Source organism: Pan troglodytes, chromosome 12 (genome assembly GCF_028858775.2).
Source record: "Pan troglodytes isolate AG18354 chromosome 12, NHGRI_mPanTro3-v2.0_pri, whole genome shotgun sequence".
NCBI classification, from domain to species: Eukaryota; Metazoa; Chordata; class Mammalia; order Primates; family Hominidae; genus Pan; species Pan troglodytes.
The window spans coordinates 78939948-78965411 of NC_072410.2; the positions used below are offsets into that span (position 1 = coordinate 78939948).

General features: G+C 38.7%; 1 protein-coding gene across 30 annotated transcripts in view; it reads right to left on the bottom strand.

Annotated features, from left to right (window-relative positions):
- Positions 1-19892, bottom strand: part of DYNC2LI1 (dynein cytoplasmic 2 light intermediate chain 1) — a 54916-nt gene extending 35024 nt beyond the window's left edge. For 6 of the 30 annotated variants that reach the window (XR_008546233.2, XM_016948444.4, XM_009442402.5 and 3 more), the window contains exons 1-6: positions 19770-19889; positions 19369-19502; positions 17022-17139; positions 10375-10409; positions 6699-6768; positions 4228-4316 (exon numbers count right to left, since the gene is read on the bottom strand). Coding sequence is in view for 26 of the 30 variants with exons in the window: in XM_016948444.4 (XP_016803933.1) it covers positions 4228-4316; positions 6699-6768; positions 10375-10409; positions 17022-17139; positions 19369-19502; positions 19770-19874 (551 nt within the window). In the remaining 4 variants the exon portion in view is untranslated. Of the gene's footprint in view, positions 1-4227; positions 4317-6698; positions 6769-10374; positions 10410-11810; positions 11881-12166; positions 12308-13537; positions 16629-17021; positions 17140-19040; positions 19085-19368; positions 19503-19769 lie in introns of those variants that run through there. The other 24 variants (XR_010149551.1, XM_063789906.1, XM_054677808.2 and 21 more) reach the window with 17 other exon arrangements.
- Between the last annotated feature and the right edge of the window lie 5572 nt (positions 19893-25464).

Sequence of the window (25464 nt, forward strand, 5' to 3'; positions counted from 1 at the left end):
TTAGTAAATTGTAGAACTGGTATTTAGATCCAAAGTTACACGTTTTTCTGCAATACCATTCTGTCTCTCTGAAAGCACACTCCTGACCACCAGATACATGACCACCATCACCACATGCACTTGTATTCTGTTCATGCCCATCAAACATAAACCTAGACTCGGCACAAAAACAAACATTCCTGTTCAAAATTGGGCAAAGAGGCCAGGGATGGTGGCTCATGTCTGTAATTCTAGAGCTTTGGGAAGCTGAGGCAGGAGGATCACTTGAGGCCAGGAGTTCAAGACCAGCCTGGGCAACATAGTGAGACCCCCTCTCAACTATATTTAAAAAAAAAAAAAAGAAGGCAAAAGACTCAAATAGACATTTCTCCAAAGAAGATATACAGATGGCCAATTAACACATGAAAAGATGTCCAACTTCCTATCCATTAGGCTAGCTATTGTCAAAACATTTTTTTGTTGTTGTTTTTGGAGGAGGAGTCTCTATCGTCCAGGCTGGAGTAGAGTGGCATGATCTCAGCTCACTGCAACCTCTGCCTCCCGGGTTCAAGCCATTCTCCTGCCTCAGCCTCCCAAGTAGCTGGGATCACAGGCATGCACCACCACATCTGGCTAATTTTTGTATTTTTAGTAGAGACGAGGTTTCACCATGTTGCCCAGGCTGGTCTCAAACTCCTGACCTCAGGTGATCTACCCACCTCAGCCTCCCAAAGTGTTGGGATTACAGGTGTAAGCCACCACTCCTGGCCTAAAACAATTCTTTAAATGAGAAGATAACAAGTATTAGTGAGGATACAGAGAAATTAGAACCCCTGCACATTGCTTATGGGAATGTAAAATGGTGCAGCCACTGTGTAAAATAGTATAGTGATTCCTCAAAAAATTCACCATAGAATTACCAGATGATCCAGCAATTCCACTTCTGAGTCTAAACCCACAAGAAGTGAAGGAAGAGATTTAAACAGATAGTGTACACCAATGTTCATACCAGCATTACTCACAATAGTCAAAAGATGGAAACAACCCAAATGTTCTGCATGGATTAACGGATAACTGAACTGTGGTATTTGTTTACACAATGGAACATTATTTAGCCTTAGAAGTGAGGGAAATCCTGACACATACTACAAATGGAAGAACCCTGAAGACGTTATGCTAAATGAAATAAATAACAAAAGGACAAATAATGAATGATTTCATTTATATGAGGTACTGGAGTGGTCAAATTCATAGAGTCAGGCAGTAGGGATGATAGTTGCCAGGAGCTGGGGAAGGAAAAATAAGGAGTTATTGTTTAATAGGTAAAGAGTTTCAGTTTGAGAAGATTAAAAAGTTCTGGAGATGCATGGTGATGAGAATATACTTAATGTTACTGAACTGCACAGTTAAAAATGACTAAAATTTTACGCTATGTATATTTTACGACAATAAAAACTAAACATTTGTAAATCTAGGAGTATTTTTAAAAATGGTTATAATAAGTATGTAGAACCATAATCCTTGATGGTTTAGGATTATATCCAGTATAACCAATATATCCTTGATCAACACAGCAAACATTCTGCTAGAAGACACAGCACAAAATTATAATATGTTATTTAATTATTTTGTTTAGTTCAAGTAAACAGGCTATTTAGTATAATTCAAGCAAAACAGTAACATTTCTGTTGGTCTAAATTCAGAAAGTAGTCTTTTACACATTAATTATCAAATTTTCTAAAAATTATTGTGCTATTACATTGTCTAGGCAATTATATTTATGTCATTTTAATAAGCTCATAAGCAGTTTTGCTTAAGTGTAAAAATTGTATATACATTTTTAATTGTACTAATTTCATTTTTAGGGTTTTGGTATGGTTGTGTTTCAACTATGATTTAACATTTTTTCATTGTGATGAAATGGATATAACATACAATTTATTATTTTTTCAAGTGAAAAATTATTCTAAGCAAAAGAAAAATAAATTACTCAAATTTTTTCTAAGATTAAAATTTTTGTTTACAGTATATTAGAAATACTTTTGATACTTTTTACCTATTTCATAGCAAATGACAGCCAAAAAATTGTTTAAAACAAACTCCTAAAACAGAGATTCAGACTACAGGAAATGTTCTATTACAAATTGTCTAAAGTGTGTGGAAATGTTCAATGCATTTATAATTCTATAAACAGTTATTTCAAAGATAAACAGTATCTAACAGTATTTGGCAATATTGTTTTCTCAAGTTGTGAGACTTCATCCAACACAAGGAAATTATGTGTCAAACTAATTCCAGTCAAAAACACTTTGAGTGTTTTTGACATGATGAATGAAATGTTTTTCCATGAATTATTTAACCACCCAGCAACCTACTTTAGACCCAAGCCTATGGCTCCCTTTCCCTTTCCCTCTGTTGATCATAACCCTGACCCTTCCTCTCTCCTAAAGCAGGTCCCAGCTGTCCTGGGGCTCCAGGGAAAGGAAGACCAAGACCTCACAAATGAAGTATTAACCCTTGGGATGATCTGGCTTCCTGCAGAACCTAGAATTTCCACAACCCCAGCAGGCCAAAACCTTTTGGGCTTCAAGAAGGGGAGTGAGGTAATAAAACAAGTCAGTCGAATAGGAGGCGACTCCCAACCCGGGTAAGAGCCAGCTCCTGTATTTTCACCCTTTCAGCCTCTGGCCACTGTAACTGGAAGCTCCTCCCACCCTCACTCTCTCTCTCTCTCTCTCTTTTTTAAAGAGACAATGTCTCACTCTGTCACTCAGGCTGGTGTACAGTGGTATGATCATAGCTTACTGCAGCCTTGAACTCCCTGGCTCACGCAATCCTCCTGCCTCAGCCACCTGTGTAGCTGGTACTACAGAGGCTTGCTATGATGCCTGGCTAATTTTATTTTTTAATTTTTTTGTAGAGATGGGGTCTCACTATGTTGCCCAGGCTGGTCTTGAACTCCAGACCTCAAGTGATCCACTGGCTTTGGCCTCTCAAAGTGCTGAGATTACAGGCCTGAGCCACCACACCTGGCCCCTCACCATCTCTTCTCAACCACACCACTAGGCACTATTCCCAGGCAGCTTCACTTATTTGTCACCATTAAAGAGAGACAAATGAAAAACTATATAACTGTAAAATTCCATGTTCCTGAAAAATAAAATCATAGAGAAAAGTGTTCAAAAGTGGAAAAGCAAGATCTAAATATGTATATAAAATATCCCAAACCTGTACAAAGTCTATTTACAGACATTGAAAAGGCTGAAATACCTCAACATGTTAAAGTGGTTATTTTTTAATGTGATTCTGGCTCCTTTTACTTTGTGTCTTTCAGTATTTTTACAAGTTTTCTGTAAGAGCATATATTACTTTTCTAATAAGTGAAAGAAAGTAAATCATATTTCACTAAAAGGAAAAAAAAAAAGACCAAATAAAGCCAACCGTATCCAGCCAGTTCTAGAAAAACAACTGTCCCATTAACAAGAAATAATTCAATCCTCCAAGGAGCTTAATGACCAACATGTAACAACTAATTGTCAAGCCCTTTGTATTTGATCCAGGCAGCAGCAATGGTTTATGTTAAACTCTAAGAACAAAATATTTCAGATTAAAAAAAATTGTTTTTCTTAGCTAAGACCAGTTCCCAGGAACACTGTAGGAAATGTCACAATTTTCCACATATTTGGCCAACATGTGGGAGTTACTGTCAGGAAAACATCACTCAAGCGTTTTGAGGTTTTCCTCTAAGTTCTATTTCTCTAAGGTCAGCAAACGGAGAGACTTTCTCTCTTCTCGGACATATAGTCTTCCTTTAAATGAAGCTTCAAGAATATTAATTAGCATTAAATTCAAAGGTAGCTTATAATACTCAGCTGAAGAAAAAACTCAGAGCCGAATTAACTCATACTGAGATGGATAATGGAAAGAATTAAGCTTTTCAAATTTATTTTTACAAAATGAATTCATTGCCCAAGTGTAATTTGATGTATTTTTGTTTGTTTGTTTTCAGCTTGCAAAATATGTTACTGGGGGGAATGTCAGCTATCTCAGTTCAGCACGGGCCAAAATCTTGGTTCTTTTAAAACTTCTTTGAAAGCATTACAGGTTAGGCATTTAGAAAGGAAGTGGGCATAAGCCTTCAGCAACATAAAACTGTACCCCAAAATTCTGACTGAGAAAAGCCAACTCATATTCCTCCTAGGGACACTCCTGTGTACTTACAGCTTTTCCTGGAGCTGGCTCACTTACCGTAAGGTGTCACTTGTGATGGGTATGCTGATTAAGTCCAATAAAGAGGTTCCTCCACCGAGTTCCCAAAAGTGAGCGATATCTTTTGGCTGAAAAACAAAAATTTTTGATTTTTTGAAGTTTAAGTACTTCTTATATGTCATTAGCACTTCCCAGTAATAATTATACATACAAAATATTGTAGTCCTTAATCAACCCTTTCTTGGCAGTCAAAATTTTTTCCTTTATCCCATCCCTCAAAATGCATCAAAGTGCCTATTCTAAAGAAAAATGATGAACTATTCAAAATTGTTTATATGTGTACACAAATGCCCTAATTCTAGTAATACCTAAACAGAAGACATCAACAGTGCGTCAATCTTGTAAATAACATATGTAGCATATACTTATGCAGACTTTAGATAAAAATTAACCTGTTCAACAAATTTCGTATTATCTTTTGGAAAACATTTATAATTCTAGATAGAAATAAAACAGGTGAATAGGAAAACATTCCTATTTAGGAAGACAGAAGCTCACAGAATGAATTAGACACACGTAAGGCATGAAGAAAAGGGACAAACAAATGGCAGTCCTGGCTGCGGATCAAGATTACTTGAGCAAAAGTATAAGCAGACAATTTGTTCCTAATTCCTGTGGAGAATCTGACAGGCTACCACTGACAATAATACACGGTAGGTGGGGGAACAAGAGTTCAAACAACTGCTTCTCTTTTCATAGGACCCTCAAAATAATAGGAAACTGAAAGGGCTAGGCAGCCAAGAAGTTCAGAAATAAGATCATCTAGGGTTGGGTGCAGTGGTTCACACCTGTAAACCCCAGCACTTTGGGAGGCCAAGGCTGGAGGATCACTTGAAGCCAGGAGTTCAAGGTCAGTCTGGCCAACACAGTGAGACTCCATCACTATAAACAATTTTTTTAAATTAGCTGAGTGTGGTGGTACATGCTTGTAGTGAATTTGTGGTGACAGTTTACTTGGGAGGCTAATGCGGGAGGATTCTTTGAGCCCAGGAGTTTGAGGCTGCCATGAGCTATGATCCTGCCACTGTACTCCAGCCTGGGAAACAAAGTGAGACCTTGTCTCCGAAAGAAAAAGAAAAGAAAAGAAAAAGGACCATCGATTCCATAAGACGTTCCTAGACTGTTGGCTAATGGCATTTCTGCTTCTGTCCTGACACTGAAGACCCTTCAGGTCACTGAAATTGTGAGGAGCTGACAAAGTGCTTCTATTTAGGACTCCTAGGGAATTAAATCTGAGAAAGACATGATGCTTCCAGAATGAATATGGAAATATCCCACTTGATAGTACAAAGTTTAGAAAAAAAATTACACAAGTTTTTACGTATCTGCTCCCATGAGCCTGGAAGAGACAGATTGTCAATAAAATAAGTTTTAGGTGAATATATATTATTTTGGATATTTGACAAAATTTCATCTTGTAATCTCTACAATTGTTTGGCTGTTCATATTTGAATCATTAATTTTTGTGGGAAAAATAATTCTTCACTGGAAAATCTCCCTCCATTCACAATTTGATAAAGGGAAGCTTTTAGAGCTCTTCTCAAAAGTTAAGCTTATGAGAGCTGTCTCAAAGTTTCCCATGAAAAGCATAATTACATTTCTAGGCTTATTACTCATGTCAAAATTCAAGTGACTCACAAAAATGAAGTTCTCCTGTATCTCTATATATTATGTTTTTTTCTTTAAATTTCAGTTTTAATAACCCACTTTCATTGGTGAATCCTGGAAGCAACAATAGGCAGTTTTCTCTCTTTATACACTGTCTAATGAGGAAACATTTGGACTAAGTCAGTGTATAAAAATCTGCCTGTGTTAGCAGAGTAGCGGGATGCTCCATTCTAGATTGTCCTTCTACACACTTAACTTTAAGAAATGATCTCTTTTCAGGTGACAACTCCAAAAAGATTCTATTTAGGAATTCCCCACCCCACCCCCTGCCAACATATACTATGAACCCTTCTTCTATCCTGAAGAGTTTATCATGTTCCTCTAAAGAGACATTAAAACAAGTGAAAATAGGATTATAATCAAGCAGGGCATATGACCTCAACTAGTACTATCAACTTCAAGATGCATTTTTAAATGCTAATAATTTAGATTTTAAACAGTATATTTTCATAAATATTCCACAGGTCAAACCTATATTTTAGCAGATTTTTTGAGAGACAGAAAATAACTCACAACACTATTCTCATGAACTGTACAATAAAGTTAAAAAGGTATCTTATTCTAGCATCTTAAGACACAATAAATGAGAAGGCTAAAATGTTTTCACAGTTTGGGTTGGCTTCTATCTGCCACACTGCATTTGAAGTTTAATGGTAGACAGCTACGAAGTGTATAACTAGATATGTTTATTGATTACAGATAAGATGGAAAATGTAAAACAAAGTCAGCAGCATTACTTTCCCATCTATGGGCATAGCAATGTCACTTTAAAAGACACTTACTGTGTTGTGCCCTTTTGCTCTTCTTCCATATGTATATTCCAAAGCTAAGGTTGGTTTTGGTGGTTCATCTCTGTATAATAAAGGCCGATAGTATTATCATTGTAGGTGGTATTAGTTTCTTATGCTATCATCTTACCTGATTCATTTTTCCTTCCTCTTAAAAACTTTATTAGTAGAGAAGTTACCTTGTATAATAGCGTTGAAATAAATTATATACACAAAAGAAATAAACCTGCAAAACACCATCTTAGTGGATTTTAACAGCACATGCATGTGGTAGCCCCTAAAGGCACTGCTGGGGCAAGCAGAGAATGTGTTGAGGCTGGCAGCGTGGATGGCCATGCTGGGCACAAGAGCTCTACATCCAGGCCATGCAGGAAGCACTGACACTGGGTGTTTTTTTTTTTTTGAGATGGAGTCTTGATTTGTCACCCAGGCTGGAGTGCAGTGGCACGATCTCGGCTCACCGCAAGCTCCGCCTCCTGGGTTCACGCCATTCTCCTGCCTCAGCCTCCCGAGTAGCTGGGACTACAAGCGCCCGCCACCATGCCCAGCTAATTTTTTTTGTATTTTTAGTAAAGACAGGGTTTCATTACGTTAGCCAGGATGGTCTCGATCTCCTGACCTCGTGATCCGCCCGCCTCGGCCTCCCAAAGTGACACTGGGTTTATACTCAGCCCTGACATGAGGAACCTAATGACTGTCAATTTAAAACATCAATGCAAGACTTGGCCAGGCATGGTCGCTCACGCCTGTAATCCTAGCACTTTGGGAGGCTGAGGTGAGTAAATTGCTTGAGTCCATGAGTTTAAGACTGGCCTGGGCAACATGGCAAAACCCTGTCTCTACAAAAAAAAAAGGTAGTACATGCCTGTAGTCCCAACTACTCAGGAGGCTGAGGTGGGAGAATCACTTGAGCCTGGGAAGTCGAGGCTGCAGTAAGCCGAGATCATGCCACTGCACTCCAGCCTGGGTGACAGAGAGGCACCCTGTCTCAAAAAAAAAACAAAAACAATGCAAGACTTTAATGCAGTTCTCTAGCAGTTCTTTATCTTAAATCACAGCCCAAACATGGGTATCATTTAGATAGTGATAGTTAATAAATTATATCAACAAGTCCTTAAAATCAGTAATGATTAGGAAAATATTAAAACAATTTGCTGAATTATTTATACTATAGCTTATACTGCTGGTAAGCAGTTTTATGGTGTATATATATTTAATTTTTTATTATGGTAAAGAATACATAAAATAGAATTTATCTTACCTATTTTTAAGTGCACAATTCAGTAGTATTAAATATATTCACATTGTTATGTAACTAATATTCAGAACTTTTTCATCTCACAGAACTGAAACTCCATACCCATTAAACAACTTCTCATTTTCCCTTCCCCCTAGTCCTTGGTAACTACCATTCTACTTTTTGTTTCTATGAGTTTGATTATTTTAGATATCTCATATAAGTGGAATCATACTATATATATATATATATATATATATTTTTTTTTTTTTTTTTTTTTTTTTTTTTTTTTGCAGTGGCGCAATCTTGGGTCACTGCAACCTCTGCCTCCCAGGTTCAAGTGATTCCCATGCCTCAGCCTCCCAAGGACCTGGGATTACAGGGGCCCGCCACCACACTTGGCCAATTTTTTGTATTTTTAGTAGAGATGAGGTTTCACTATGTTGGCCAGGCTGATCTCGAACTCCTGACCTCAAATGATCTGCCCGCCTCGGGCTCCCAGAGTGCTGGGATTACAGGTGTGAGCCACTGCACCCAGCCCAATATTTGTGTTTTTTTTGTTTCTGGCTTATTTAACTTAGCATAATGCCTCAAGATTCATCCATGTTGTAGCATGTGACAGAATTTCCTTCCTTTTTAAGTCCAAATTATGTTGCTACATATCTTTATTTTACTTTCCTATTTTATTTTATTGAGACAGGGTCTCATTCTGTCATGCAGGCTAGAATGCAGTGGTGCGATCACAGCTCACTACAGCCTCAACCTCTCGGGCTCAAGTAATCCTCCCACCTCAGCTTCCTGAGAAGCTGGGACTACAGGTATGCACCACCATGCCCAGCTAATTTTTGTATCTTTTGGTACAGACAAGTTCTCATTATGTTGGCCAGGCTGGTCTTGAACTCCTGAGTTCAAGCAATCCGCCTGCCTTGCCCTCCCAAAGTGCTAGGATTACAGGCATGAGCCACTGCACCCGGTCCCATATCTATCCTTAGATTGGAGAAGAAAGAGAAATGATTTTTAAATTTCTGACTTACATAATTATGTTTATTGAATATTCTGAATATCACCCCTGCATACATCTTTTGAATACGTTATATAGAGAGTAATATTCGGTTATATGTCCCAAAAGATAGAAATTTTATCAAGCCAAATGCTACTTTTAAGACAAAATTTATAAGATCTGATATTTAACCTATATTTTAGAAAATTAGTCTTTTCCTAAGTAGACTTTTGAGGAATTGAAATTAATACTTTTCAGGGCCAGGCGTGGTGGCTCACACCTGGATTCCCAGTACTTTGGGAGGCCGAGGCAGGCAGATCACCTGACGTCGTGAGTATGACACCAGCCTGACCAACATGGAGAAACCCTGTCTCTACTAAAAATACAAAATTAGCTCGGCGTGGTGGCACATGCCTGTAATCCCAGCGGGAGGCTGAGGCAGGAGAATCGCTTGAACCCGGGAGGCGGAGGTTGCAGTGAGCCGAGATGGCGCCATTGCACTCCAGCCTGGGCAACAAGAGCGAAACTCCATCTCAAAAAAAAAAAAAAAAGAAAGAAAGAAATTAATACTTTTCAACTCAATGTACTATTTTGTAGTATTTTATCCTAAGCTGGTGTTGTATTAGATGATTTGTTTATGACAGGAAACGTCTAAATGTGGTCTAAAAAGACCCATGATTCCTGGATATGGAAAGATAATACAGGTGTTACTGTTGATAGTTCCTCTGAGAAACAATATTGTTGGTGAAAGGAATTACACAAAAGCAGGAATTTATTATTTGTATCCTTTAAAAATATTTTTCAAATGAGTGATGTTTCTTTAATGTGACCTTAACACCAAATTCCATCTCTTTTGATGATTTTGGAGACGTTATATGTATTCAAATGAAGGGAACAGAGAAATATCTTCCAAAAATGACTGAAGGCTTTCCTCATCAGCTTCCTGAAACATCTACCAATCATAATGCTAAATCTTAATCTGACGGCCTGCTTCTACAGTATACGTTAGGAAATATATAAAATAAATGATAAAATATCCAGTTTGAGGATCAACACTGTGCTTCAAAATGTACCCCTGAGCAACTAAAGCTTACAATGAATGTTCAAATAATTGTAGATTAGGTAGAATAAAAATAATTTAAATATCAGAGTAGCATAGCCAAAAAGAAGGTAAATACTATTGTAGGCTGGGTAATTATGGTAACATTTCTCCCTCAAATAGGGAAATCCAGTATTAGTCTCATATAATTTTTGGCTTATTGTTAGTTTTATATTTAAAGGCGCTCTTAAAGGTTATACTAAGGATTTGCTAAGAATTAAATATTTTGTTTGGGTCTCAAAATGGTTCCCCTTCCTTATGTCTTTTAGAGCTAACTTGCCCTATACAACTAGAATAAGCATAAATATAGTTTAAAGGTTAACATAACACTTACCTGTCAAGACACCTTAGAATAATAGTAGTCTTTCCCTGGAAATTAAAAAAGAAGGAATACTGTGTTAATGTCATTCATATGTAAAAATTGTATTATTGTTCGTAATTGTGGCCCAAAATAGATTTTTAATCAATTGAATGATAAATTACCTGGAAACTAAAAACTAGAAACTTTCGGAATTGTTCTAAAGTTTGATAAGTGGAAAAAGTTAACCGTCAACTTTCCATCACAGTGTAACTACACTGCTATTATTATAATTATAAAGTCCCACAGATGACAAATACTAGCAAATCATACCTCACTTAAGTGGTCAACTTGGCAGCTGTCTTAAATTTTTTCTCTACTCATCAATGTTAATTACTGGTTAAGCTGATGCTTAGTGTCTTTTAAAATGTTTTAATTCCAATTGTTGAAGTGGAAATAAAGAAAAAGGTAACATACACATAAAGGACACATTGTAAATATGTTCAAAGTAAGCAATTCAGATACTGCATTAGAGTAATTTAATTTCAGAAGATGTACTTATTCCAAGTTTCTGTTTATTTTTATTTTATTTTATTTTATTTTTGAGACAGAGTCTCACTCTGTCGCCAAGGCTGGAGTGCAGTGGCATGATCTTGGCTCACTGCAACCTCTGCCTTCTGGGCTCAAGTGATTCTCGTGCCTCACCCTCTCAAGTAGCTGGGATTACAGGTGCACACCACCACGCCTGGGTAATTTTTGTATTTTTAGTAGAAACAAGGTTTTGCCATGTTGGCTAGGCTGGTCTTGAACTCCTGGCCTCATCTGATCTGCCCACCTCTGCCTCTCAAAGTGCTCGGATTACAGGTGTGAGCCACCACGCCCAGCCCCAAGTTTCTTTTTAGGAGTAAGGAAATACAAGTTCTGGCCTAATTCCTACCACTAGTCACGCAACTTAACTTCACAGCTTAGCCAGGGATTAGCTCAGTGGTTTATATCATTTTTAAAAAATAGTAAAATGCTTTTTTTTTTTTTTTTTTTTTAAAGAAAAGACCCCTTGCAAGCAAACAGATAAAAGAGAAACAGCAAGGCAAGCTCCACTGGAGGAAACCTTCAGGCTCTAAAGAAAATAATTTGGAAAACTCTGGATTGCCAAAAACACAGAACACTTATTATATGTGTTTTTGCTTTTACTAAAAAACCTATAGTTTTTGACAAAAAAGATAATTACTCCAGATTATATCTGGAATATGATCAAATTAAGTAAATTTTTTGTAATGAGATATATTTAAAAATAACTGGAATTGTACAATATAAAAATGTATATTATTGAAGGATGTTTATTGGCCAGTGTTATATCAAACTGAAAAACTAAAAACAACCTACATGTCCCCTATTGGCTAAAATAATCATGGTAAACCATATAATAGAATAATATACAGTTATTATGAATGACAATGTAGAAATATACTTACTGACATAGTAAAACATTCATAATAGATCAGCATGACTGTGTTTTCAATTAAAAAATACTTTTCCTGCTTCCTTGAAGTACACACACACACACACACACACAGAGAGAGAGAGAAACAAACACACAAATAAATGTAGAGGGACATCACTATGTTAATAATGATTATTTCTAGCTGAAGGATTTGAAGGTAATTAAAGTTTTTAAGAAAATCAGGATTTTCTGCCAGGCATGGTGGCTCACGCCTGTAATCCCAGCACTTTGGGAGGCCGAGGCGGGTGGATCACGAGGTCAGGACATCAAGACCATCCTGGCTAACATGGCAAAACCCCAACTCTACTAAAAATACAAAAAAATTACCGGGCGTGGTCGTGGGCGGCTGCAGTCCCAGCAACTTGGGAGGCTGAGGCAGGAGAATGGTGTGAACCCAGGAGGCGGAGGCTGCAGTGAGCCGAGATCATACCACTGCACTCGAGCCTATACGACAGAGCAAGACTCCGTCTCAAAAAAAAAAAAAAAAAAAAGAAAATCAGGATTTTCTAATTTTCCTACAATGAACTTGTATCATATGTAGTATGCTGTAAAAGTTCTAAATTAATAAGGGCTACATTACCCAAAAAGTAATGTACTCCGCAAGAAAGTAGAATAAGAATTGGAAGGAATTTTAAATAATATCTAGCCAATTTCCTCAAATTTTCATGGTACACTAGTATTGATTGATTTAAATCACTCCCCCCCACCTTTTTTTTTTTTTTTGAGACAGAGTCTCCCTCTGTTGCGTAGGCTGGAGTGCAGTGGCACCATCCTGGCTCATGAAACCTCTGCCTCTGGGTTCAAGTGATTCTTATGCCTCAGCCTCCGGAGTAGCTGGGATTACCAGTATGCACCACCACGTGCAGCTAATTTTTTGTATTTTTTAGTTGAGATGAGGTTTCACTATGTTGGTCAGGCTGGTCTTGAACTCCTGGCCTCAAGTGATCTTCCCACCTCAGCCTTCCAAAGTGCTGGGATTACAGGCTTGAGCCACCACGCCTGGCCTTAAATCACTTCTATTATTATTTCATATAAATGTATAGTACTATATGGTAACAATTCCAAATTAACATAAACTAATCTGGGAACTGAAATCAAGTTTTAGATTATCATTAAAATTACAACCCAAAATTTAAAAATTCATTAGTACACTCTGGTCCCCTGAGAATGTGGCCGTAGTCTTGTGGGTTTCCTAATTCAAGAAACATTGACCTAGTACAAGTTCATTTAGAGACCATCGAAATGAATCCCATCTTCCCTCCCATTGCCTCAATCGCCCCAGATGTCCAGCCCTCTCCTCTGACCCATTATCCCTGGAACTCTGAATTTCCTAACTCTCTAAACATCCCTTAATCTGGCCCAATAATCCCCTTCTGTCTTCCCTTCCTCTAAAATCCTTCCACTCTATGACTTCAGCTCCATGACTGGCAAACTCCCCAATATCTCAGCCTTTTCAGAATATTCTCTCCACATGTTGGCCTTAACTAAAATATGACTTACCCTGAACCCCTTCCTCTGCAGCCTTGTTAAACGAAGCTATTTATTCTCACTACCCTACATACATTAGGGTCCTCCTTGCTCCCCAGTGCCACCTATAAAGAACTACTCTACCTCCCTCCTCTTGAAAAAACCTCAGAGGCTCGTATCAGTTTACCACCAGGGTTGTTGTCATCTCTTTTGGCTCACAATCTCCCTTACCTTTTCAGCTACTGTCATGAATCTTCTTCACACCCACATGGGTCTTGGCAATCCACCTGACATCCGGAGCTCTCAGTGCATTTGCCTCCCAATGGAGGCCTTTTCCCTCACTCTGCTTCTGCCACGGTCACTTCCAAGGTTACATCTTGAAGCTTTCCAGTTTCACTGGAAACCGCACTGCTTCCAAAATCACATGTACAAACAACACATTCTCTAACCACTTCTTCAGGCATCCCCACAGTAATAACTCTTTCACCTTAGTGAAAGGTCTCAAATGTCCATTGACACCCCTCTTCCCCCCACTAACAGTCGCTCCTACTCCATTAGCCTCTTCCTATCTTCACTTTTCTCCTTTTCCATCTCAGAGCCCATAGTTTATCATTACAATCATCTCTGCTAAATATCATTCATGCCCTGAGCTCCCTCACTTTGCACTGTACCCAACCAGCAAAGACCGCCCCAGGTAATCACCTTCCTCCTCCGTGCCTGCACCCATGCAAGTGAGTGATGGTGGAGAAAAACCATGTACTCTGGGCAGATTAGTATCAAACTAACATCCATCATCAAAATGGCAGTCAACAATGACTGAAAATCCTATTACATTCCTCTAGTATGATCTCTCTCCCATTTGTTGGAATATCTGTTTCATACATTTTTCTTGATCAACTTAGAATACTCCACACTCTTCACCTGAATTACTTCTCTTTCCTTACTTCTTACCTTCAAGCTTTAGCCATCACTGTCTTCAGGAGGCTTTCCTAGTCTCCCAACTTTCTGGGGTGAGTTAAGTGCCCTCTCTGTTTTCCACCACAGCATTTGTCTCATGGTATTGTCATTCTTGGTGTACAAGTCCTGATACACAAGTTCCTTCCCAGGGAGAATGCCTTTCATTCCTGTTTCCACAGTGTCTAGCAGGATGCTTAGCATATAAAAGATGTTCGATCAATGTCAACCGAATGGATGAACAGATGGTTGGAAGGAGAAAGAGAAGGCAGCAGGGCAGTGGGCTTCTTTGGTAAAGGGTGATTACTATTAATTGAACAATAGAAGCATTAATTGCTTCCCTTTATCTTCCAAAATAATGTTCTCCATGAAGCAGAATCAGATACCTTTTTCTTTCTTTTTTGAAACAAGGTCTCCCTCTGTTGCCCAGGCTAGAGTGTAGTGGCACAATCACGGCGGCTCACGGCAGCCTTAACCTTCTGGGCTCAAGTGATCCTCTCGCCTCAGCCTTCCACGTAGCTGGGACTACATACAGGTGAGCGCCACCACACCCGGCTAATTGTTTTATTTTTTTGGAGAGACTGGGTTTTGCCACGTTGCCTAGGTTGGTCTCGAACTCCTGGGCTCAAGCAATCCATCTGCCTCAGCCTCCCAAAGTCCTGGGATTACAAGCATGAGCTACTGCACTCAGCAGAATCACATACTTTTTAAAGAACAATACCCTCAAAAGTTTTAGATATCAAGGGAGTTCCCAAATCATCAGAAACAAAATTACTTTTATTACTAAAAACAAAAAACGTTTGTATATGCCACATACTGCCATCAAGAAAAAGGGGTGGTTTCACAAGTAACAAAAAAACAAAACAAAACAAAAGACAAAACAGGGTATCATGACTACAAGGGAGTCAAGAATAACTGTTACAGAGAGCGCTCAGAGGATACTGGTAGGGGTATTTTGTATGTAAGCATTTGTATGATGGAGTCAGTAATCAGTACCATTAGTATAAGCCATTCTGTCTAATATTCTGTGTACAGAATGTTTTCTGTAATAGAAATGTATTTGTACCATAAGACTAGTACTAGTTATTTACTCATTTATTTAAATCTATGTATGTACCTACATGGCAGTAAGATACAATGTAGGAAACTGTTAAGTACTATGCCTAATATGAAAATCACGTGCATCATAATAGTAAACTCATGAAATAACGCGTAGCCGGGGCGGTGACTCATGCCTCTAATCCCAGCATTCTAGGAGGCTGAGACGGGTGGATTGCTTGAGTCCAGGAGTTGGAGGTCAGCCTGGGCAACGAAGTGAAACCCCATCTCTATTAAAAATACAAAAAATTAGCCGGGTGTGGTGGCGCATGCCTGTAATCCCAGCTACTTGAGGTAAAATCACCTGAGCCAGGGAAGTCAAGGCTGCAGTGTGCTGAGATCGCACCACTGCACTCTAGCCTGGGCAACCAGAGCGAGACCCTGTCTCAAAAAAAGAAATAACATGCTTATAAAATATATACTTATATAGTTGGGTTAAAATTTTAAAATATAAATGATCTCTACGATAATTTTATTTTAAATAATTAAGTTTGAATTTTAAAAAGTGGGCCAATATGAAAACTCTGGAAAATAAAAAAATTAAAAACAAAATAAAAACATTAAGTGATTAGAATTTGACTATCCATATTTCTAATTTTTATCAGAATTTTTTATTTACATATTTGTATAATTGGGATCATGTCATGTATGACACTTGTGTCCTGCTTTTTTAATTCAGATTATATTCTTACATCACTAAAACCTTTTTCATGGTTGTATAGGTATTTCTCCCAATATATGTAATCTTAATGTTGTATATAAAACCCCCAATGGAGGGTGTCCGGTTGTGCAGAGAGGGCCTTCTGGGACTCATCTGGAGACAAGACGGGTGCTCAGGCTGCCTGGGCACTGACGTTGCCCAGTGAACATGTAGCCTTGCTGATGCAGAGTTTAGTTTCTGAAAGCTTCGTATTTGTCAGTGCACTTAAGTGGAAGCATGGAGCACAGAAAGTGAACAGGAATTTGAACCCCAAACAGAAATGAGCTACGGCACTACGTGAATTTCAGCATCTTGCATCTAGCAAGCCTTGACCTTTTTGTGTCACCAGTCATTTTGCCTTCCTGGCAGGAACTTTGTGGGCCAGGCAAAGTTGCATGAAGATATGATGCATATGTTCCTGCTCTGTGTGGTCACTTCCAAGCCTTTCTGTATGCTTGGCCAAGTAAAACAGAGACTTACAGCAAGTGGGGAGGGGTTCTTCCTACCAATCAGTGGTCCAATGGAAATGCTGCCATATTTTCCCCAGATTTTTCAAAATAATTAATAACCCTGTAACAAATATCATTGACACAGTTCAATTATTCCTTTAATGAGATTTCTAAAAGTAACAATCTAAAATATAAAATTGTTAAGATACTGACTTACTGATTTAGAGAGTGACTTAGATATTTAAATGAATCCTAGCTTTTATACTCAATTGTGGTGGAAGACCTGAATATTTTCAAATCATGAAATAAAAAATAGTTTAAATATATTTTTCTAAAATTTCGTTTACTATTATAGTTTTTCCTAGATTAATAATAAGCACTTTTAAATTCATGCTAAACCAGATTGGTCATCTGGTCAAAGTGTTGAAGTATCTACATTTTAATCAAAGTATTAAAAGATATTTTACCAATGGTTGTTAAATCATCACAATAATTGAAAAAAAGAAAGCATTACCCCATTTTTACTGCCAATGAAGAAAACAGATTTTTCTGCAATTTCAGCTCCATCACCTTCACTTCCATTAATTCCCCTTTTTTCCACTTCAGCTTTTGCAATTTCCCAGAGAGTTTCACTACATGAGAGGCAGAAAAAACAAAATTGAGGGAAAAAGAATTCTTTCAAATATTTATTTCAAGCTCAGAGAAATTTTATTTCAGTATAATTTATGAAACAAATGAACATTATTTTCTGAGGAACAATAATCTGGTAAAACATCTGAGGATTAGTCATTCTATGATTTTGTTTTTCTTTTGTTGCTTTGAACTAGTTCTTTGAAGAATACTGAAATTGATAAGCAGAGCCTTTATTGCCAGGATTTGAGGCTGTCATATTTGGGGCTTCCCATAAGGTTCATAGCTGTGTATGTCAGCTTCTCAGACACACATGGAGGTACAATGACTTTGGGAATGTACAACTTGAAAACTACAAACATTTAAGTCACCCAGGAAGATGGGAAAAGTACAATACCAGTGTATCAAATAATCTTTCCTCCCTGAAACATTTTTTTTGTGTTTTAAATTATGTTTTTAGGAAAAAAAATATTTTTTTTTTAATATAAAAGTATATGGGAGGCTGAGGCAGGAGGATCGCTTGAGATCAGCCTAGGCAATACAGGAAGATCCCATCTCTACTACTACTACTACTACTAATAATAAATTAGCATGGGGGAGGGATAGCATTAGGAGAAATACTTAATGTAAATGATGAATTAATGGGTGCAGCAAACCAACATGGCACGTGTATACATATGTAACAAACCTGCACGTTGTGCACATGTACCCTAGAACTTAAAGTATAAAAAAAGAAGAAGAAGAAAAGAAAACAAACAAAATAATTGGCTGAGGCTGGGAGTGGTGGTTCACACCTATAATCCCAGCACTTTAGGAGGCCAAGGTGGGTGGATCACTTGAGGTCAGGAGTTCAAGACCAGCCTGGCCAACATGGTAAAACCCCATCTCTACTAAAAATAAAAAAATTAAAAAAAAAAAATTAGCCAGGTGTGGTGGCGGGTGTCTATAACTCCAGCTACTCAGAAGGCTGAGGCATGAGAATCACCTGAACTCGGGCGGTGGATGTTGTATTGAGCCAAGATCGTGCCACAGCACTCCAGCCTGGACAACAGAGCGAGACTCTGTCTAAAAAAAAATAAAATAAAATAAAAAAAGAAGAAGAAAAGAAATTAGCTGGGTGTGGTGACATGCACTCGTGGTCCCAGCTACTAGGGAGGCTGAGGCAGGAGGATTGCCTGAGCCCTGGAGGTTGAGGCTGCAGTAAGCATGATGACATCACTGCACTCCAGCCTGGGTGACACAGCAAGACCTTGTCTCCCCCCGCCAAAAAAAAACCATAAAGAAAGAAAAAAAAAAAACCCTAAAACCACAAACATTTTGAAAACAATCCTTTCATTCATTTCTTTACACAGATATATAACTTTACACGAAAAAATCATATATATATATTAATTAAAGCCTAAGTGAAAATGTAATATTAAACTAAAAACTAACCACGGGCAAGACCTGATAGGTCCTAGCCTGATTCTGCTACTTCCTATGTATGTGAACTTGGGAAAATTACCTAACCTCTTTAAATCCTTCATTCCTTTATTAATTAAACAAATATTTATTGATCACCTAATATATGCAATCCTCTGTGCTATTCCCCAGGCTCAATTGTTTCTCTATCTCTAAAAAGCCAATAAAAAAGAGTATCAGCTTTATAGGATTGTCATAATTGTTAAAATATGTATGTAGTTTAGGGCATGGCCCATACAATTACAAAAATTATTGAGGGCTTGTAATTATTACTATTCAAGAACCAGGAATAAGAAAAAGGGTCAAAACAGGAGTCCTTAAATGTTTGCACTAAAATTCATGCATTTATTTCACAGGTGAGCCTTCAGAACTCAGTTTGGGGCTGTTTGCTCTTCATTTACACAACATTCTTTCAAAATGTGAGGATCTGCTTTCCAAATACCTAGCAGAGATGAAAGACGGAGATGCTGCAGTCAGCCACGTCACCTGCGGAAATCGGGAAGTATAACCATAGCTTTATAACTGTAACCAATTATCCCGTGATGGAAAGCTGACAATTCTCCACACTATCCCAAGGAGAGAAAAAGATTTATCCTGCTCTGTGATGCACTCCCTGACCCCTCTCCCCGACGTGCTTAAGCATAAATTGTTGAGAAAAGGTTTAGGAATATCTTGAGAACAGGTAATTAAAATGAATATCATAGATTTGAACAGCTAGAATATAGTTTGCAAACCCTCTCCCGTTTCCCCCCTTAAAAGTGATGTTATACTTTCCACAGTGCTTTCCAAGTTTCCCCTCGCTTATTACTGCGAACCCCCGCACCAGGAGGGGAGGCCCCTGGGGAGAGGAGGCTTTGTGGTCTAGCTCATCGCCGAATGTCCTGCTCCGGAAGTAGTCTCTGGCCTGCAAGAAACTTTTATTCAATCATTGAATGGGTGGAGTTGCTGATCTTTCCAAATCTCTCACTTTTCTACCTAGGGAACTTTCTTTTCTTTCCTGTTTGCGGCAGAATCTTTATGCTCAAGGCTGATTCCTAGGTCCCCGACCCTGCATATCCTGGTGGCAAGTAGCCACCCCCCACAATCTTCCAACAGCTGGTCCCGCCTGGGCTTCCTCTCGCCAGGAATACTCTCAGCAGCCTTTCCCACGCAAGCCGGGTTCAGGGAATACCTGGGCATCGTCGACGGCCTGGCTGCCGCAAACGTCACAGGCTCGGAGTAGTGACCAGCCTAGAATCAGGCGGCGAGCTCCGCAAGGAGTCTGGGAGTGAGGCATTCTGGGTTACCATGGGAGCGACGTCGCGGCCGCGGTTGCGTGGGGAGAGGGGCATCATGGGAAATGTAGTTCTCAGGAGTCCTTTTACATCTCATTCTCGGCCTCAAGCCTTAGGACTGCTTTTAGATCCCAAGTTAGTAACCCCTTGTTACCTCCTAGAACGAGATGATAAGGGGTTACAAACCTGGGATCTAAAAGCAATTTTCTTTTATTTTAAAATTTTTTTACTGGGTGTCAACTATATGCCAAGGGTCTCTGCTCTCTCTCTCATCTTTCACTTTTTTCTTCCCAATCGCCATGATTTAGGAATAGAGGGTGTAACAATCTCTTGAGCTGTTTTCTGGTAATTTACTAGAAGCAAGGAATATTCGGACTTTAAATTTTAAAATAAGGCACGTAATTTTAATATTTTCCAACTTTCTAGATGTTTAGTTGTTTCAAGTTTTATTCAATAGCACATTGTGTATTTATTAATAAATTAATGAAGCAAGTGCATCTCCTACATACTTCATTTACTTTATGAATGTAGATTATTTTCTTTTGGAACTTTGTGGTCTCTTTATAGATCTGCAGGAGTGTCCAAATAAATAACGAACACTGAAATAAATAACAATCATTGAATATGCAAGGCCCTATGCTACACAGAATAAGGAATAAAGAGATGAGTAAGAAAAGATCGCTACCCTTAAGAAAGACATACTCAGCTAATTATAAGCACCTAAGGAAGTGAGCAATCTAAGCTATTGTATAGAGGTACAAAAATTGCATGAGGGCAAGTGACCAATTATGCCTGAAGGAGATGGTGAAACATTCATGGCACTGGTAGTATTTGGTCTGTGTTGAACGCTGAGTAGACTCAGGCTTTCTAGCCCAAGATGCCCTAAATATTTGAAGGAGATACCCTCCCTCCAATCCTCTACTATTCGGCTTGATTTCTATGGTGTGATGTTCAAGGACATGGGCTTTGGCGTGAGATGGACCTAGGTTCAAGTTCTGACTTGGCCACGCTGGCTAAGTTGTCACATTGCCACATCGGGTAAATCACTGAATTTCTGATCCTGTAAAGCGGGAAAGATTGTGAATCTTAAATGAGATAAATGTAGGTAAAACATAACTTACGTGTGTGTCTGACACATTATAACTGCTTAATGCTTGTTATTATTGTGTGATAAGCTGCTGGTCAGCAACTTCGAACAAAGAAACACAAGGAACACATTCCTGGAAACAAGGCTGATGGTTGATAAAAGGGTGTTTATTTCAAATAAAGTCATTGGGAAAAAAATCCTCCCAACACCTAGGTATATTTTGGAGATGTAAAGAACACTAAGCTGCACATAGGAAGGGAATTAATGGGAGTAGAGCTCACCGAAGAAAGGATGATTTTTCAAAGGACGCTTACACATCTGTCATTGAATCAACAGCTATAGCCTGGTGCTAAGCCAGCCTTTAAGCTCACAAACTGATATGGGACAGATTGTAATGAATTGTAATGATTTGGGTTCTGGAACTTCAGAATACTTTTGCATGCTAGTTAGGAAGGCCTGTTGATTTTGATAGCAATAACGACAGCTAACATTTTTGCCAAGTGCTTGCTATGTACTGGGCACAATACTCAGTACTAGTACTTCAAAAGTACACTTGTTTGAATAACGGGGAGAGGTGTTTGAAGGAGGGAGCTTGGTAACGAGGAAAGTGAAGGTGATCCGGCTGGGCCCTGATCAGCAGCATTGATTCAGGGTTGATTTAGTTGATCTGACTGAGCAGGTGAGTTCCCCTTTCTTCCCTCATTCCTCTTGAGGCCTTCATACTTGGGCAAAGAAAGTGACTTTCCTGGGTAGATGAAGATTGTTCTTACGGTAAGAATGGAAGGAGAAGGAGACAATTTTATGCTGCTTTCTGGATGGAATGAGCGACAGTGCAGAAGGGTAAAGGCGTGTGCAGGATGTATTTGGGAAACTGAATAGTTTGGGTTGCGATCATATAAAGTGCCTGGTGGAGCTACAGTGGAAGAGCAAACTGGGCAGGTAGATGGGGCTACTGTGAAGGATGCTGTAGTCTAGACTTTACTGTGTTGGTTATGAGAAACCAAATAGGGTTTAAAAATAGGAGTGTGCCATGATTAGACATGAGTTTCAGTGAGATAATTTTTTGCATTTGTGTGAAGGATGGTTTGGCATCTAGAAGACCATGCGGAGGCTATTAACAATAGCTAGGAAAGTGACAGGCAGAGTTTTAAATTTTTTTCCCTTGTTTTCAAAGTTATATAAGCTAATTGTAGGGGAAAAAACGTATGCACAGAAAATTAAGAGGGTAAAATAAGCATAAGCCAGAAGTAGTAACTATTAGGTATTTTGGAAATACATTTGATATGTTTCATTCTAATCTTTTTTCTTACAAAGTTGAGATTAATTGTAAAGTTAATTAATATCCTGATTTTAACATGTATTTCCCCATATCAAATTTTAAAAATGCACCATATCAAATTTTAAAAATGCATCATAAACATAACTTTGATGGTTGCAGAATATTTCACTGCATAGATTTTTCATAATTTACTTAAGCATTCTCCTAATGTTGAGTACATTTGGGGTGGTTCAGAGTAAACACCTAACATGAGCTGGGTTAATCACAGTCCTTCCCTGAAGTTTTTCAAACTAGAATTGGGAAAAGCAAGTCACTCTACCTCTAGAGGAAATTAGCATATTTTATGCTAAATGAAATATTTTGTAGTTAGTGAGCACACATCAGACACACATCAATATGAAGGGAAAGTGCTGGCATATGTCTCATGGTTCTAATTGTCCCTAAGGCTTGCCTGTGTCCTCACCTTTCTTATGGCTTGGTTGTTCAGCTTGCTCTTTGATTATATGAGACATCCTAATATCCTTGTAATACAATTTCTCATTTTTGTCTAAGCTAGTTCAAGTTGAATTTTGGAATTTACAGCAAAAAGAGTTCTATCTAATACAATTACTAGACAGTAGAAAGTAAGACGGTGGTAAAAGGGAGAAAAGTCAATGTTTCTTTCTTGATTGATGAACTGGTGATCCTCTTAACCAATTTTAAGGGGCACAGAGCAGGAGAAGCAGGTTTAGAGGACATGGTGAGTTTGAGATATCATCCAGCAGACAGTTGGACAATTTAGGGTCTGCTGGACTTGGCAGTTAAGTGGTCAGTGATAACCTCATGTGAAGATGTTTCGATAGAATAGTCAGTACATGAAAGCAGTGTTGATGATACCCTATCCCTGAGGGGAACATCTTATAATCTGTACATGATCCAAAACCCAAGAACTCTCCACAAGCTTTCCTAAGGTTACACTTTCTGTAAACTTTTCTCTCATAAAAGGCAACTCTTATTGGGGTTTGATAGCATTTTCCAGAAACTCTAGAAGTTAATAACATCTAAGCCATTTCCTCTGGTATTACCCAATATTCAGTTCCTAGGAGCTCCTGGGAATTCATTAGAGCCACATAGTGAGAGAGGGAATTAGCCTTCTCTTGCCACTGCCACTGCTAAAGAAGAGTTGTTTGATTTTCATAAAACCACAGTATAACCTAGCAGCACGTTCAGAAAGAGAGGCCCTTCCCCTCCCACCCCCACTCTGTTTATTAGAAAATTATGTTGGCAGGCCGGGCACGGTGGCTAACGCCTGTAATCCCAGCACTTTGGGAGGAAAAGGCGGGCAGATCATCTGAGATCAGGAGTTCGAGACCAGCCTGACCAACATGGTGAAACCCCGTCTCTACTAAAAATACAAAAAATTAGCCAGTGGTAGCGGACGCCTGTAGTCCCAGCTACTCGGGAGGCTGAGGCCGGAGAATGGCGTTAACCCAGGAGGCGGAGCTTGCAGTGAGTGGAGATTGCGCCACTGCACTCCAGACTGGGCGACAGAAAAAAAAAAAGAAAGAAAATTATGTTGGCAAAGCACAGGAAGGAAGGGTACTCAGTATTCAAGTGCGTTGCTGAACATTTGTGTCCTATTTTGGAGTTATTTGCTAATAGACCTTTCCCTAGTAAAGTTGGTATTCCTTGCCTATTACTGGACTGCAAAATAATATAAAGCATACAATAAAGTTTTTTGGAATGATGCGAATTATAATCCAGAGTCACTGTGACTCTGTACAATTTAGGTCAAATGAAATCCAACAAATAAAATCACAATATAAAGTAAATGCTTAGCTTGTCTCCTCACCCCAGCCTCTGCCCAGACCCGCCAACTCTTCTTTGTAGGACTGATCTTCCCACTTAAATCCCCAATAATTGAGCGTCATAAAGATACTGAAGAAAAAAAAAACACCCAAGAAAAGCCTGTATGTTGGTCCCACTGAAATATAGATAAATCTTGCTTCACCCTAAATATCTACATGTGGACTTATCTTAATTTGGAATTTAAAGGAGAAAAAGTTCTTTTTGTTGCAGTTAAATCCCTTTCTTCTTCTTCTTCTTCTTCTTTTTTTTCTGAGACAGAGTCTCACTCTGTCACCCAGGCTGGAGTGCAGTGGCGTGATCTCAGCTGTCTGCATCCTCTGTATCCCGGGTTCAAGCACTTCTCTGCCTCGGCCTCCCAAGTAACTGGGATTACAGGCGCCCACCATCACACTCGGCTAATTTTTGTATTTCTAGTACAGACGGGGTTTCACCATCTTGGCCAGGTTGGTCTTGAACTCCTGACCTCATGATCCACTCGCCTCGGCCTCCCAAAGTGCTGGAATTACAGGCTTGAGCCACCATGCCCAGCCATCCCTTTCCTCTTTTAGGGAAAAGAGAATGGGGGGAAATGTGAGAGGAGATGTCATTTCTGCATAAATCAGGTGGGCAGCAGGGAAACTGCTGTGTCCACTTCTTCTTGCTTGTCACTTCTCTTCCTCAATTTTCAAATTACTGGAGCTGTCCCTCCCTAGAAATCAGCTGCAGGGGGGGTGAGTGGGTGGGGGAAATATGTTCTTGGCATCCCACCAACAGGTAAAGCCTTTTTCTAGAGAAATATGGTTATCCACGGTGGTTACTTCTTCAGGATCATGCTTCACGCACAATTAAGGGTTAAATGTATTGTTCTAGGAACTTGATCACTGTGTATTTTTTTTAATTGGCAGGTAGATGTAAGCACATGTATTTCTTTTTAATGAAAAAAAAATCCAAACAACAAACTATTAAACACATTTTTAAACAAAGAGTCTTTATAAGTTGTGACTAACTTCTCTTGTAAATTGAGAGTTAAAGTCATTTCTAAGCTGTGATAGTGTTTGATTTTAAGGGCACACACACACACACAATCCAGAACATTTAAGACAAATTTTTGGAACACAATCCATTCAACTCACCTATATGAAATATGAAATCATGGGAGAACCAATATTTCTATTTACCTATTTACATATTGTGTGTCAATACGCACACATATGGATTAAAATTACAATTCTCCAAAACAGCTCCCTTTTATATGGATAAAACAAAGCAACACTGAAGACAAAGCATGAATGCAAGAGCAGGAGGTAATAACTACCATTTTCACTGGTACTACACCTCAGCTTTGACAATGAAAACATTAGGTATTTCTTGAAGATTATTCAAAAGATAATGCTCAAAA